The 16,233-nt window shown below is 30.6% G+C and overlaps 1 protein-coding gene across 1 annotated transcript; it reads right to left on the minus strand.

Moving 5' to 3' along the window:
* Window positions 1-6,841: 6,841 nt before the first annotated feature.
* Window positions 6,842-16,199, minus strand: LOC134707246 (F-box only protein 44-like). The gene is made up of 5 exons (XM_063566852.1): window positions 15,871-16,199; window positions 12,995-13,117; window positions 11,187-11,313; window positions 9,804-9,933; window positions 6,842-7,519 (listed from the first exon to the last, which is right to left on the minus strand). Exons 1-5 carry the CDS (start codon window positions 16,163-16,165, stop codon window positions 7,376-7,378), a joined length of 819 nt encoding a protein of 272 aa, XP_063422922.1. The 5' UTR covers window positions 16,166-16,199; the 3' UTR covers window positions 6,842-7,375.
* Window positions 16,200-16,233: the final 34 nt, after the last annotated feature.

A 16,233-nucleotide genomic window follows, 5' to 3' on the forward strand; every position in this document is an offset into this window, starting at 1 on the left:
ATCAGTGACCACGTAATTTACGCTTAAAGAACACATGTCAGGCATTTAGACAAAACTAGACCACAAGAACTGTCTGAAACTATATGAAATCTCACTGGGGAAAAACAAAAAGACAAATTTCTGAGATCTGCAATGCTTATCTATAAAAAGAGAATCATCACTTATGGAAGAAAATTGGACATAATTAAATTCTCGATTGCTGAAATTTACAAATGAATCTCCATGAAGTCCTTTAAAGGGAAACGAGATCTGCCAAGGAAATCAAAACAAAATTAAAGAATAATCCGATAAATTAAAAAAAAGCACATAATAACGAAAATAAAACAGAAGTCGAAAAATCAAACAATTCAGAAACAAACTTATGTTGTACTGTTATACCACTGTCCCAGGTTAGGAGGAGGGTTCCCGCTAACATGTTTAATCCTGCCACATTCTGTATGAATGTGCCTGTCCCAAGTCAGGTGCCTGTACTTCAGTGGTTGTCGTTTGTTTAGGTGTTTCATATTTGTTTTTCGTTATTTTTTTGTACATAAGAAGGCCGTTAGTTTTCTCGTTTGAATTGTGATACATTGTCATTTCGGGGCCTTTTTATAGCTGACTATGCGGTATGGACTTTGCTCATTGTTGAAGGCTGTACAGTGACCTACAGTTGTTAATTGCTCTGTCATTTTGATCTCTTGTGGAGATTTGTATTATTGGCAATCATAACGCATTTTTTTTTTATTATATTCAAACATCTTGCCATAAATACTTAAATAACATGTTACATCTTTTTGGAAACACATCAAATCGAGTATGCAGGTTAATGAGCAATTGGACACTAAAAGCTAAAGATGATAATATCGAAACTTCGAACGCAAGGTGGACATACTTAACATAATTGTAGCCGTTTTAACAACGAAATTGCTGACCAAATTCCAGAAAGGGCCTAGATGGATAGACTTTGATTATTGGCAACATAGTTTATATGTAGAGATTATATGAAACCCAACTACACGGCATAGCACATGGCATAGTAAAGCGCCTCATCCTTTTAACCTCATTAACCGCACTCCCGAAGTGTTTAGTGTTAAATACCAGATTGCCAAAATAAACTCCATCATTACCTTTACATACGAAGATGAATTAGCAGTTTCATGAAAGACAGCAACAGCTTGTATTAGATATCGTTACATCATACACAGAGAAAATATAAACAGTAGGAATTTGTTTGTTTTTGTTTGTAACCCGGATGTGTTTTCTTTCAATCGATTTATGACTTTTGAACACCAGTATACTACTTTTGTCTGTACTTGACCCTGCACTATTCGAAATCAACATAACGACATCCCTGGTGGTAAAACATCATCTACCAGACTGTTCGTGTCATATATAGACAAAAATAGTACAATGAAGAATAATTCATTCTTACTACAAAAGGACATGGACACACTAGTACAATGGAGCAACACGAGAAATACGCCTCCAAACAGTTTACAACAAAACAGAAAAAAGGCTATATTACTAAGTTCTAGTACAAGATGAAAGATCAGCAATTAGAAATTGTACACCACCATTCGTACCTAGACGTTGAGCTCAGTGACATCCTAAATTTCTATCTGCACATTAACAACATCTGTAAGAAAACTTAAAGTGTATTGAGATTTTGTACCAACGACAATGTCCTCCTACGGTAAAAGAAAAGTCATACCAAAGTCTAGTCTGGCCGTAAGTAAAGTGCAACACCTATTTAGATCTCATAATAAAACCCCTCGATGACACAGATAGAGTAGATGATTCGAAATACAGCCAGATTTGCAAACAAACATAACCCTGAAAAAAATCAATCAGTGGTAGCATCAATGGTAAAGAACGTCAACTAGAACTCACTGGAGAAAGTACCATTTCAAACATTACTCGAATGGACAAGGTAGTTCACCAACTAATAGAAATACCAGTACTCTGTATTCCTGGACCAACAACTGAAAAAAGAACTTGAAACAGATACAGTTTGAAATTCATGCTATTCAACTGCAAGGTCAACATATACCAACAATTGTTTCCCTAGAATTTACTAGTTCCATCTCGAACACTCTGTCAGAATCGGTTGTGCTCACACAATCATTTGAAGTGGCCAAAAAACATCAACTAACGAGCTTGAACATGTGTACTGTGTACATTTAGTCAAATGCGTTTTGTTTAAATATACTTTTTCACTTTTTTGGTCTTTTGGAAAATGTTGTTTGTGCTGTTTTTAGACCCTTCTACAACGAAATTTGTTTTACATGCACACGTATAAAAATTGCGGTTTTTATCCAACGCAATCATAGGTTTGAACGTAGTTTTCAATTTAGACTCGTTTATATTTTTTTGTTTGGGCTTGTATCATATTTCCACTCCGGTTTATATGATCCGTTCATCCTATATTGACTCTTAAAATTCAAGAGTTTATCTAAAAAATGAGGGTACTTTTTATATGGCCTTCCAAATACCGTTTCGATCCCTAACATCACTGAAGAGACATTTATTGTCGAAATCCGGATCTGGTGTACTAAATAAATATTGACACCGTATGTTTGTGGCATAACATCGTGGCCACAAGTTAAAAATTTGTTTCTGTTTAGTATTAAATTTATATTGAGATCCATTTTGTTACATCTTGTGATCAATTTTATTTGGCAATCGCCAATGGCAGTCAGCAGGGTTAAAGAACATCAGTTGTTCGACCTGTTAGTCAAATGCGTTTTGTTTAAATATACTTTTTCACTTTTTTGGTCTTTTGGAAAATTTTGTTTGTGCTGTTGTTAGACCCTTCTACAACGAAATGTGTTTTACATGCACACGTATAAAAATTGCGTTTTTTTCCAACGCAATCATAGGTTTGAACGTAGTTTTCAATTTAGACTTGTTTATATTTTTTTGTTTGGGCTTGTATCATATTTTCCCTCCGGTTTATATGATCCGTTCAAACTATATTGACCCTTAAAATTCAAGAGTTTATCTAAAAAATGAGGGTACTTTTTCTAAAAATGAGAGTACTTTTTATATGGCCTTCCAAATACCGTTTCGATCCCTAACATCACTGAAGAGACATTTATTGTCGAAATCCGGATCTGGTGTACTAAATAAATATTGATACCGTATGTTTGTGGCATAACATCGTGGCCACAAGTTAAAAATTTATTTCTGTTTAGTATTAAATTTAATTGAGATTCATTTTGTTACATCTTGTGATCAATTTTATTTGGCAATCGCCAATGGCAGTCAGCAGGGTTAAAGAACATCAGTTGTTCGACCTGTTAGTCAAATGTGTTTTGTTTAAATATACTTTTTCACTTTTTTGGTCTTTTGGAAAAAGTTGTTTGTGCTGTTTTTAGACCCTTCTACAACGAAATTTGTTTTACATGCACACACATAAAAATTGCGTTTTTTTATCCAACGCAATCATAGGTTTGAACGTAGTTTTCAATTTAGACTCGTTTATTTATACCATATGGACTCGGCATTCGTGTCAAAAGAATTTGCTCAACAGAAGAAGATTACAAAACAAGAAGAGAAGAAATAAAAACGCACCTAAAAGAACGTGGATACAATAACTCGTCCACTGAAGTTCAATTGAAGAAAGTCGACAAATTAAACCGAGAAGATCTATTAAAGTACAAACAGAAGAAAGAAAACAACAGGGTACCTTTAGTAATTACTTTTTCCAATGCGCTTCCAAATGTACATTCCATTCTTAGAAAAAATCTTAAAATTCTCCATCAATCCGAAAGACTAAAGAAAATATTTCCCGATCCGCCTATCGTGGCATTTAAACGTGATAACAACATAAAAGACATCTTAGTACACAAAAAGCATAATTTATTATTTTATAAGCAAACTAATGGATGTGGACCATGTGGTAAACAATGTGCACTATGCTCACATTTAAATGAAACCAAGGTATTTTGTGACAACACCGGCAAAGAATATACCATTCAGGGACAAATAAATTGTAAAACCGTAGGCGTGATATATGCGATTAATTGTACAAAATGTGAAAAAGTTATATATGTAGGACAAACGGGTGATACACTATATCAACGAATGCTATTGAACTTTTCAAAAATACGAACAAAGAAAACAGAAGATCCAGGAGCCAACCATTTCATTCAGAACAATCATTCAATAACAAATTTAAAAGTTACCGCCATAGAAAGAGTATTTGGGACAGAAACTTACAGAAAAACTAAAGAAGCCTTTTGGATAAAAAAATTAAAAACTCTAGAACCTGAAGGACTCAACACAATGTATGAACGATGATAAATATATTTATATTGAAAAAGCGAAAAACGCGGCAAATGAACGTCATAAAAGTTATTATAACGTAATGTATCCAAGTGATGTAATTGTTGTTTCAATGTTGTAATTTATTCCAATGAAGAAGGCCGTAATGGCCGAAACGTATGGGAATTTGTTTTATAGTTTTTATTATATATATATATATATATATAAACGAGTCTAAATTGAAAACTACGTTCAAACCTATGACTGCGTTGGATAAAAACCGCAATTTTTATACGTGTGCGTGTCAAACAAATTTCGTTGTAGAAGGGTCTAAAAACAGCACAAACAACATTTTCCAAAAGACCAAAAGAGTGAAAAGGTATATTTAAACAAAACGCATTTGACTAACAGGTCGAACAACTGATGTTCTTTAACCCTGCTGACTGCCATTGGCGATTGCCAAATAAAATTGATCACAGGTATATATATATATATATATATAAACGCCTAAAAAGTGTACATAACAACACCAATAACACAAAAAGGAACTATAAATGTAATTATTTATAAATATTTCGGATAACAGATATCCTTCGTCAGTCAGATTCTGATGTTAAATGAATCATCTTTAAGTCTTCTTAGATTAAACTTTTACTAATATATATATATATTGAACAGAGGTATACTACTGTTTGATACATTAATGCTCTAATCATCGGAGTTATCTTCTTATTGGACTATTTGCAAACATCACACAGCTCACATGAACACCAGTCCTCGTTAATAAATGTCAAGTACTGATTTTGACAAGCAAAAGATATCAGTGGAATTTTGTATCCAAATGATTGTTGCAAAAAATTCTACGTCATTCAAAACACAGAAAATATTCTTAAAGTTCGCTCTCTGTTGGTCCTGTCACTTTGTAATGCTTCCATGCCAGTTTTATCAAATCAAAAGAAGAAAAATATACATACAATAGTTTTGTAATAATAAACACAGGGTTAGTAGTCAATATCTGGCATAATAAATTAAGTCAAAATATTCTATTTGTATGTTTTATTATTAGCAAAATTTGCTTTGTAGGGTTGTAAACAAATTAATCAGTTAAAACATCTGTCTGGTTTACTTGTGACATGTTAAATAAGATTAATACATTTTTTTTATATAAATAATTCATATACGCTACAAACTTATATCATTTTAGAATATAAGGGACATTTGACAACTCTTTTATCTTGGACTATTTCTTGCCATTCTGAAATAAGTAAAAATGAGAATAAATTATATGTACAAAAAAAAACAATTCTGTATACAAATAACAAAATATGCACAAATACTTTTGTTGTTTATATACAAATAAAATCAAAGATCTCTTTGAGGTATGTGTTCATAAGAAGAGCATCACAAAATTAAGAGGGACATTTTATTATTTTACTGTTTATTCTTTTCTTTATAATTTACATGGATTCATGTTTATTAAACCAATTTTTATTTGAGGCAAAATTGTTGTTGTTAATGTTACTGGATCTTAGATCAGTATGTAAAAGAAATGTGTTGATGTATTTGTTAAGGTAAAATATGATCAATGCACTATATTTTGTGTATCAAAAAGGTAGTGATAAGCCTCGGAAGATTTAGATATCAAGTCAGTAAAATAGGGTTTTGGTTGCATTGCAATCTTTATCCAAAAACAGCGCTAGGTAACCAATGGGTCTTCAACACAGTGCAAAATTCAGCAACCATAGGCAGGCTTCAGCTGAATCCCTAACAAGAATGTGTACTAGTTCAGTGAAAATTGATGTCACACTAAACTCCAAAACATATAAATGAACAAAAGTTTTAAAAAAACCATACAAGACTTATACAGGCCAGACTCCTGACTTGGGACAAGTGCAAAATGTGTCTGGTTTAAACATGTTTTGTGAGATCAACCCTCCCCCTTTACCATGTATATCTCTAGCCAATGTAGAATACAAACACAAGGCAATATGCACAGTAAAACTCAGTTTAAAGGAGTCTGATCTCAGAATAAGCAACAGAAATATAAACTAAGCAAAACAATAATGATACATAAATTAACAAAAGATTAATAGCAGTTACTGACATTTGAGCATTTAAGCAATGATTTCCTGAGAAGAATTGGTGACAATAGCACATGATTTTGTTTAGCAATATGATAAACAAGCTCCACAAAACATTGAGTAACATTGCAGTACAAAAAAGAGAAAAACTTAAACAACATAATAAATTAAAAAAAACTATATACATTAAAAAAATACTATAATAAGGTGACACAGATACCCTAAATATCAACTGTGAAAATGAATTTGACTTGTGTGTCATGGTCTATGACATTGGCTTTCATATTCATAAAGATTCTGTCAGATGGAACATTTGCTATTATCTGGAAACCATAAAAAAAAAATTAAGAAAATAAAGGACATAAATCTCGATCTTCATTAGTAAATTAAAAATTTTGTCAAAATCACATATGTCATTTAAGAAGCATAACTCCTAAACAGTAAAAAAGGAAAATTGTAAATATAATATTTTTCATCAGTATCAACATACTCAAATCCAAAAGAATTGAATTAATAATTGAACAGAAAATAATGTCTTGTCTAACTTATATCACAATCTTTCATTCAAAATCTGGTTAGGGAGTCAGTTAATATAACCTTTGATATACTGTATGTCATAATGACTTGTACATCTCTAATGTTATTCTTTTGTTGGTATTGTTCTAACATTTTTATTTTTGTAAAATAGTCTATACTTTTTTCATTTTCTTGTTTTATTCAATATGAATAATGGAGATTTGGGGTTAACATCAATAAGACAGAAACTCCAAAAAAACGTAAGCAAAAGTATATACAGGTCTACATACAGGCCTAAGTTTGTAAAAGTTGTGAATAAATTAAAAAGAAAGTATCATGGTTCTGTCATCAATACTAAGTTATCCAACTATATGTGCATTTCATAAGTACAATACTTCTCTTTGAGAACATTTATATAACATATAGTTTTAACAATATAATAAATAGAATTAGATGTATTGCAAAATTTGAACTGATATAAACATTGTTGTACATGGGAAGTAATATAAAGTTAAAACAAAACATCTTGTCTATCACAGATTATTCATTTCAAATTGCACTGTAGGTAGAGCCATCTTGACACCATAATGTCCAGCCCAAAATTTCCTGTCTTTCCCTGCATGGCGATAGTGGATATATCGAACACCTGGTGGGTAAGCATTAAAAACATGTTTGATCTGAAAAAAAATTAGCATAGTATTAAAACTGATGTAAAACATAGGATTAAACTGATGTAAGACATAGGATTCTAACATGACGTCCTTCAAATGCTTTGAGTACACACCCGTGGTAAAATATGAATATATTGTTAGGTCTCTATCGCTTAGGGTAAAATATTTGTCATAAAGGGCCAACCCGTGGTAAAATCACGCTATATGCAAGCCCCCATGAATTATTTCTTAATTAAACTGATGTAAAACATAGAATTAAAATGATTTAAACCATAGAATCAAAACTGATGTAAAACATAGAATTAAAATGATTTAAACCATAGAATCAAAACTGATGTAAAACATAGAATCAAATTGAATTAAACCATAGAATCAAAACTGATGTAAAACATAGAATTAAAATGATTTAAACCATAGAATCAAAACTGATGTAAAACATAGAATTAAAATGATTTAAACCATAGAATCAAAACTGATGTAAAACATAGAATTAAAATGATTTAAACCATAGAATCAAAACTGATGTAAAACATAGAATTAAAATGATTTAAACCATAGAATCAAAACTGTGTAAAACATAGAATTAAAATGATTTAAACCATAGAATCAAAACTGATGTAAAACATAGAATTAAAATGATTTCAACCATAGAATCAAAACTGATGTAAAACATAGAATTAAAATGATTTCAACCATAGAATCAAAACTGATGTAAAACAGAATTAAAATGATTTAAACCATTGAATCAAAACTGATGTAAAACATAGAATTAAAATGATTTAAACCATAGAATCAAAACTGATGCAATAGCTCACCTAATTCATAGAAACTGAATGTCCATAAAATTTCCCTAAGTTTTATTGGACTTTTTACAGTATGTTTAATCACTCATCATAACATAAACTAATGAAAACTCTTTCTTGACATAACAACTGTCAGATTTGAGTGCAACCTATGAGACTTATGCAGACATGTGTCTAATGTACAAAATTCAGGACGCATATGGCAAGCTTTTATTAATGAAAAGTTCATAGTAAATATTGGTCAACTTATTTGTGATATTGATTTGCATCCTTTAAACTTGTAGTTTTATTTTCTAGATATTTTGTTTTATTTCAGAAAACATTCTAAAAAAACCTGTATAAGATTATTTTTTTTTATAAATAATATGCAGTTACTTATGTTCTAATTGAATGCAAAATTTCATAAAAATCTATAAGATCTGACTCATACCTGTAACAATTTAAACAATATATTTATATCTGGCAAAATCATAGACATTTTATATCCTGCTAAAGTTTGTCTCAGTGCAAGTAAATAATGATATAACCTACATGTATCATAAAGAACATGCATTGTATACATGTACCTCGGATAAATCCAGAACTTTTTCAGATGAGTAAACTGAATTCAGTCATAAAATACATTAATTAGATGTCTATATTGTTTAAAAACTCAATTTACTGCAAATTAATTTGTGCATAATACAATTTTAATAAAGTTAACAAATGTATATAAACTAAAATTGCCACTTGGTAATCAAATATGTAAGTGTATATGCATTCAGCTCATTATTGCAGATTAAAGTTTGATCATTTTATTATATAAAAAAATTATGTTCTTTTTTTCTTTTTTTCTTATTTGCTTTGGAAAGACTTGAAAGTGTAGTTGTGGTCAAAGGTTTTAATAGACCAATGAAAATGATTGTTTCTTTATGAGTTGATCTAATATAGTTTTGTTGACTGACTATATTATATTATGGGACATTTTGCTCAAGTTTTACCACAGTTGGGTGTATTTATATCTTTAACTCTCTAGAAATAAAAGTGTCTTTCCAACTTTAAAATATCACATGCTACTTATTTATCATGAAAATACAGATTTTTTTGTGTTATTAAAATTTGCTGTTACAAAATGTTACAAATTATTAAAAATTAAGGAATGTATCTCCCTCATGCAAAGCTCTGATTCCTTTCACTGATTTGGCTATACTTTTTAGAACTTTTGGATTATAGCTCTTCATCTTTTATATAAGCTTTTGATTTTACACATTTTGGCCACGAGCATCACTGAAGAGACATATATTGTCATAATGCACATCTGGTGCAGAAAAAATGGTACCCTTAATGTTATTAGTATTCATAAAATGTTTTTTAAGACCGTTTGGCATATTTTTTTAGTTTCACAGGTGGTAAATGACTGATGCACAATAAGGCATTTGTTGCTTATCCATTTTTCTTGTATAAAAGAAGATGATGAAAAATAAAAATGATAAAATAATTTGACAAACCTGAAACCATTGTCTTCCAGCATTTAAATTGCAGTTGAATTGATGACTATCTAATAATTCTTCCTTGTTTTCAGCAAACATTTTCACTTCCATATCAAATTCTGATCCACAATCAAACCTTGCTGCATACCTAAGATAAGAATGAGGTCTAAAATAAAGACTCACTAGGTTTTTTCCCAAAAATGTTTCTGTACGAGTTGAGGATACACAAGGTAATTTTATCAAACACATCAGTTTAAAGGTATTTTTTCTGAAAGAAATTGTGGGTAGGCTCTAGGGGAACATCAAAAGTAAAAAAATCACTCTTGTGTAAGGCACATTGCAGTTTTTTTTTATTTTGAAAAAGGACTATAATATGATTAAGCAGGTCTAAATCATTTATATAGGATTTCTCTATATTTTTCTATAAATGAACTTTATCTTAAAGTTAATAGAAAATTAAAATAAAAAAGTGGGGTCACCGTTCATTTGCGCTCACAATCTGCCTTCGAAAGAAGCATACATTTTTGTAAAAAAGGATTTTTTCTGTTGAAGTAATAGGTGAATAAAAGTTAATATCGAAATAAAAAAAAAAAAATATTACAGAAATCGCTCAAATTTTACAATAATTTAGTTAAAGTACAGCTTATATGGAAATTATATTAAAAAATATAGGTCACTGATGAGTTGAAAAAGATATTTCAATTTTAAAGCCAAAAAATGGCATTTTTTCACCAAAGGGAGATAATTTGGAACTTTTTCACTAATGTATACATTTTAAAAGTCATCTGGGGCCAACACGAATTGATTGTTTTGAAAGATTTTTGTACCATATGATAAAATAACAACTACAAAAGGTAACAAATGAAATTTGTATTGAAAAACAAATGTTTATTTTTTTCTGAAATTTTTATACCCTCGAGCCTCCTTAATAAAAGAAAAACAATTTGTAACTATTAAAAGGCTAGTCATAAAAATTCTTCAGATAGTTTAATCAATTCCACAACCAGGAAAAAGATAATTTACATGACAGAATGCATACTGTTATTAAAAATTTCAGTACATGGTAAACTTTTTACTGTAAAAATAACAATAAAACAATGAGGTTTTTTTTAATGATATATAATTCCATCTTAGTGTGCATGATGTTTGAGCCACTTTAAGTTCTTGTCCAGCAGTGATGTTGACTGTAGAACTTAACAGTGTAATAGGTGCTATTCACAAAGTTTTAAGTGATGAAAAATAAAGGCAGGAATTTTCTGTGTGTATTTTTCTATTTGTCATGTAACAGGTCTAACCTTTCAATTAAAAGCATTGAAACAACCTTTTCAGACTTGTGAACCAATAAAAGGAAAAAATGAAATGATAATAATTTATAATTATAAGATGTGGAAAGGTCTCTACCATTCTGAGATGACAATAGGCGGTCTAACATGGTCTAAAATATGGCTATGACAACCTTCAGCAATCAGATCAATCATCTGTTCTCTAGAAGAGTATATGTAGGATGTCACCCAATTCTGTATGTCTCCTGGAAATAAAGAAATAATCATTTTATAAAGGCATTGTACACTGTTTATTTAATCACACAAATATTGCCAAACTGTAGGGTAAATGCTCACCAAACAGATGATAAACAACAACATTATGAAATCATGTGATTAAATAAAAGACGAGTTCAAGTTGAAGAAAAATGGAAAATGATATATATCATAAAAGCTAAAATAAACAGTAAAAAAAAATTTGTAAGGGTTCCGCAGAACCCAGTGTCTCGCCTATTTTTGCTGTAAATCACAGGCTCAACAATAATGAGGAAAAAAATCAAAAACAATATTCCTCTTGTTATTTTATGATTGTAAGAAAATCTAAGTCCATTTAAAAGTTAATTACAGAAAAAACGGAGTAATCTTTTTACAAACTTTACATCTGGATACAATCTTATGATCATAAATAAGCTTCTGTCCAAGTTTGGTACAAACCCAGGATAGTTTAAGAAAGTTATTAAAATTTTAAAAACTTTAACCACAGAGTGAATGTAATGGTTTCCCGCAGAAAAACTAAGTCCATTTAAAAGTAAAATATGGAAAAAATGGATTTATTTATTTACAAAATTTACTTCTGGATACTATCTTATAATCATAAAAAAGCTTCTGTCCAAGTTTGGTACAAACCCAGGATAGTTTGAGAGAGTTATTAAAATTCTAAAAACTTTAACCACAGAGTGAATGTTTTGTTTCCTCGCAGAAAAAACTAAGTCCATTTATAGTAAAATACAGAAAAAATGGAATTTTATTTTCACATAATTTACTTCTGGATACTATCTTATGATCATAAACAAGCTTCTGTCCAAGTTTAGTACAAACCCAGGATAGTTTAAGAAAGTAATTAAAATTTTAAAAACTTTAACCACAGAGTGAATGTAATGGTTCCCCGCAGAAAAAATTAAGTCCATTTAAAAGTAAAATACAGAAAAAATTAATTTATTTATTTACAAAATTTACTTCTGGATACTATCTTATGATCATAAACAAGCTTCTGTCAAAGTTTGGTACAAACCCAGGATAGTTTGAGAGAGTTATTAAAATTCTAAAAACTTTAACCACAGAGTGAATGTTTTGTTTCCCCGCAGAAAAAACTAAGTCCATTTATAGTAAAATACAGAAAAAATGGAATTTTATTTTCCCACAATTTACTTCTGGATACTATCTTATGATCATAAACAAGCTTCTGTCCAAGTTTGGTACAAACCCAGGATAGTTGGAGAAAGTTATTAAAATTCTAAAAACTTTAACCACAGAGTGAATATTTGTTGAAGCCACCAATGACGCCAACGACGACAGAATGTAGGATCGCTTAGTCTCGCTTTTTCGACTTAAGTCGAAGGCTCGACAAAAACAATCCTGTCTGGGTGGATATTTGTTTAATTAGCAATCATACTACATCTACTTACATTTTTTTTTTAAGAAAAAAAGATTACTCCCAAATTCCTCCCAACATTTTGGGAGGAATATCGGAGTTTTTCGTAGTGGCTCCGACATTTACTCAGTGTAGGGTGTGGGAGAGTTGGTACTCTTGAAGGGTACTGTATTTTTATATTCTCAGATTGATGAAAATGTGAAACTCTAACATCATGAACATCAAATATGTTCTAAAATCTTCCAGTAAAACTGTCAATAAAGGCTTGTAAAAAAAAAAATTAACCCTGAACTTACCAAAATTATTTCCTATAAACTTGTGTAACGGATCGGAACCATGTGGTTGATCTTCTTTAATGAACATTGTCTCATTACGATAGTAATCACCAAGAGGTGTCAGCGACCAGTGCTTCACTCCTTCTGCAATTAAATGCACATGATGTTAGATGATATAAGTTTTTGTTTTAAAATTTATATGAGTGTGAATTTGTGTAATATTTTACTGAGAATTTTTGTTTTCTGATTTCATGTGTTTGGAGTCCAAAGACTTTTTTAATCACTAATACTGTCTTTTGACTCCACATTATATAATTTTTCGACAGTAACCTAATCTGTGGTTATATATTTGAGTATGAATTTTATGAAATGACAATTCATGTACAAGACCAAGCATTTTTTTGAGTTATCCCTCTTACACAGTCAGTTGCACTCCCCCCCCCCCTTTTCCCACATGAAAATAGCTTGACCCCCACTGCAGCTAATGTAGGATTGTAATGGGAACACACAACAATCTTATATAATATATATTTTAAAATCTAGAATAGAAATGGGATATGTGTCAAAGGGTCATAAACCCGACCAAACAGCAGAAAACAGCCATAGGCCACCCATGCATCTTCAATACAGCGAGAAAATATAGCACCCAGGGGCGTACTTCACCTTTCCCTTAATAAAAAAATATGTATTATATTATGGACAACATACTGAACTTTGAAATATATAAGTAAATTAAAATAAAAAATTATACAAGACTGACAAAGGCCAGAGGCTCCTGACTTAAGGCAAAAATGTGTAAGGGTTAAACATGTTTTTGAGATCCCAACCCTCCACCAGCATTTGACCTGTATACAATAGGCTTTATTTTAAATTATACTAGAACACACCCGCGAAATCGCGGGCATTCAGAGCGTAGTTTAAAGTATGCAAAGTGTTGTTAGAAGAATTTTGTAATATATTGAATGACTGGAGTATTTCAGCAAAAGAATCATAAGTCATAGGTTATTGGGGACAGGAAAATGCTTTTTTTTTTTTTATCACTCCTCCTTTATTTCCAGTATTCCCATTTTTTGGTTTTCTATCAATTTCAATATGAACATACATTAAGTATGTTATGAACATTCAAGTAAGGAGCCTGTAATTCAGTGGTTGTTGTTTGTTTATGTGTTACATATATTTGTTTTTCGTTCATTTTTTTGTAAATAAATAAGGCCGCTAGTTTTCTGGTTTGAATTGTTTTACATTGTCAGTTCGGGCCTTTTAAAGCTGAGTATGCGGTATGAGCTTTGCTCGTTGTTGAAGGTAATACGGTATCCTATAGTTGTTAATATCTGTGTCATATATTGGTCTAAAAGATTTAATGACTGGAGAATTTCAGAAAAGGTATCAAAAGTTCACATGAATATTTTTAGCGCTTATCTGTATATTATGAACATTCATTACTATGTAAATATAGTGTATTTACTTTCAATTCTAAGTTTACTAATCGATCCATAGTGGTCATTGATATAGTATACAGACCCTCTCTATTTGATAAACTCTGTGACTGCCGTGGATAGTAAACTTGAAAATCATAGCAGATAGAATTCTGAAAATACACTTTATTCTTTGTATATGTATGTTCAAAGTATACAGAAAAACGCAAACCTGAAGTCTAATCTGACTTAAAATTTCGGCCAATGACAGGACAATATCCAGATGCCTTTTTTCTCGTTTTTTCTCCAAAAATAACTCAATCTGAATAATCATATGAATGGATGATAAATGGCATTATGCACTGTACCTATAGGACACAGAGGCGTGTTGATTAATTTATAGTGGAAAGAAGAGAAGTGACACCCAAAAAGAGGTCTTCTCGTTTAATAGTATCCTCGTGTCATATGTTTTCGTATGTCATATGTTTTCGTATCAACCACATTTCGTCGGTTTCGGCTGCATACGCGTACATTGTGGCGTGTTTTTCGGTTTCTATATTTAGAACAACAACACCACTACAACTTGACATATTTAAAACATATTCAACATCGCTTTTTAAAGACGTTAGAACAAATTAAATAAAACTGACCTATTTAGCCATTTTTATTTAATGTAAAAAATATGCATCACTAGAATAGCTATAGAAAAAAATTCTGAAGGGTTAAAATAAAGTCCAGATATGTTTTTTGAAAGTCAGATACCGGATCTTCAAGACATATGACTGTCATGTGTATTTTGGGCCGTTTTAATTACAAACCAGCGAGTTAAAATAAGTAGGGTTCTTACATGTATATAAAATGGTTGTTCAAAATCTAATTATTCAATATTTCATTTAATATAATTTTTTTGTATAAATCCTTGATTCATGAAGATGAAACAGTCTTGACTTTTTATATTTAATCCTAAATTTTGAAAACTGCATTTTATTTTAGAAAAAATAATGTATTTTGTACAAACCAGGTGCCAATCTGAAATTAATCAAAATCTTAAAATTTCAGCACACAATTTACCAACCTAAAACTATTTACTAGTAATTTTTAGTACTGAAAAGTATTTATTTACTTTTTTTATGATTCAAGCGATCATTAGAACCACGACTTTAGAAAATATTAATTTCCGGATTTTGTAGTCATTTCCTGTCCGTATACTGATCCAATTTTTATTTCATACGAAAACATATGACGTCGTTTTTTTGACATACAAAAATCGCAAAGTAATCGGAAACAGTAAAAAATCGTAGTAAGCATTGAAAAAAAATCTAGATACCTTAAATCAATCTACAGGACATGTTTTTTAAATTTGAGTAAACACCGGAATAAAAACTCAACAGTGAAAACTGTAAGCAGTGAAAATTGTTATTAGTACGAAAACACATTACACGATGATATAGATATATCTTTAAAAAAATTCATGATTTATACCTAAAGCTTTTGAGTTCTTCAATAGATTTCTGGTATAAGGATTTTTAAAATAATACTTTTTGAAGTCAAATGGTCCATCATGATTATGGAGGAGATCTGCAAACAGTATCTGCAATCTCTGGCATTTTAAGTGCCACAAACTCTGAGATTCAATGACAGTTTTCCACTCTTTGTTTACCCTACTGCACACAAGGAGAAGATCTTTTCCAGGAAGAAACGACAGAATATTTTCAAAAATTTCCTTGGGTACTTCGGTTAGCGGAAATTCTTCCTTCTGCATTTGGCCTCCCATCATTTTAGTGATCAAAGTGAAACCAAAAGTCACTTGTTTTTAGGTTGTACTAAAAACGTGTTCTACAGCTA

Source organism: Mytilus trossulus, chromosome 2 (genome assembly GCF_036588685.1).
Source record: "Mytilus trossulus isolate FHL-02 chromosome 2, PNRI_Mtr1.1.1.hap1, whole genome shotgun sequence".
NCBI lineage: Eukaryota > Metazoa > Mollusca > Bivalvia > Mytilida > Mytilidae > Mytilus > Mytilus trossulus.

Coding starts and splice junctions, on each gene's coding strand:
- LOC134707246 (XM_063566852.1), bottom strand. CDS start 16,165: ATGATGGGAGGCCAAATGCAGAAGGAAGAATTTCCGCTAACCGAAGTA. Junction 11,314..12,994: donor GTTTATAGGAAATAATTTTG/GTAAGTTCAGGG, acceptor CTTTATTTCCAG/GAGACATACAGAATTGGGTG. Junction 7,520..9,803: donor CTGGAAGACAATGGTTTCAG/GTTTGTCAAATT, acceptor ATTTTTTTTCAG/ATCAAACATGTTTTTAATGC.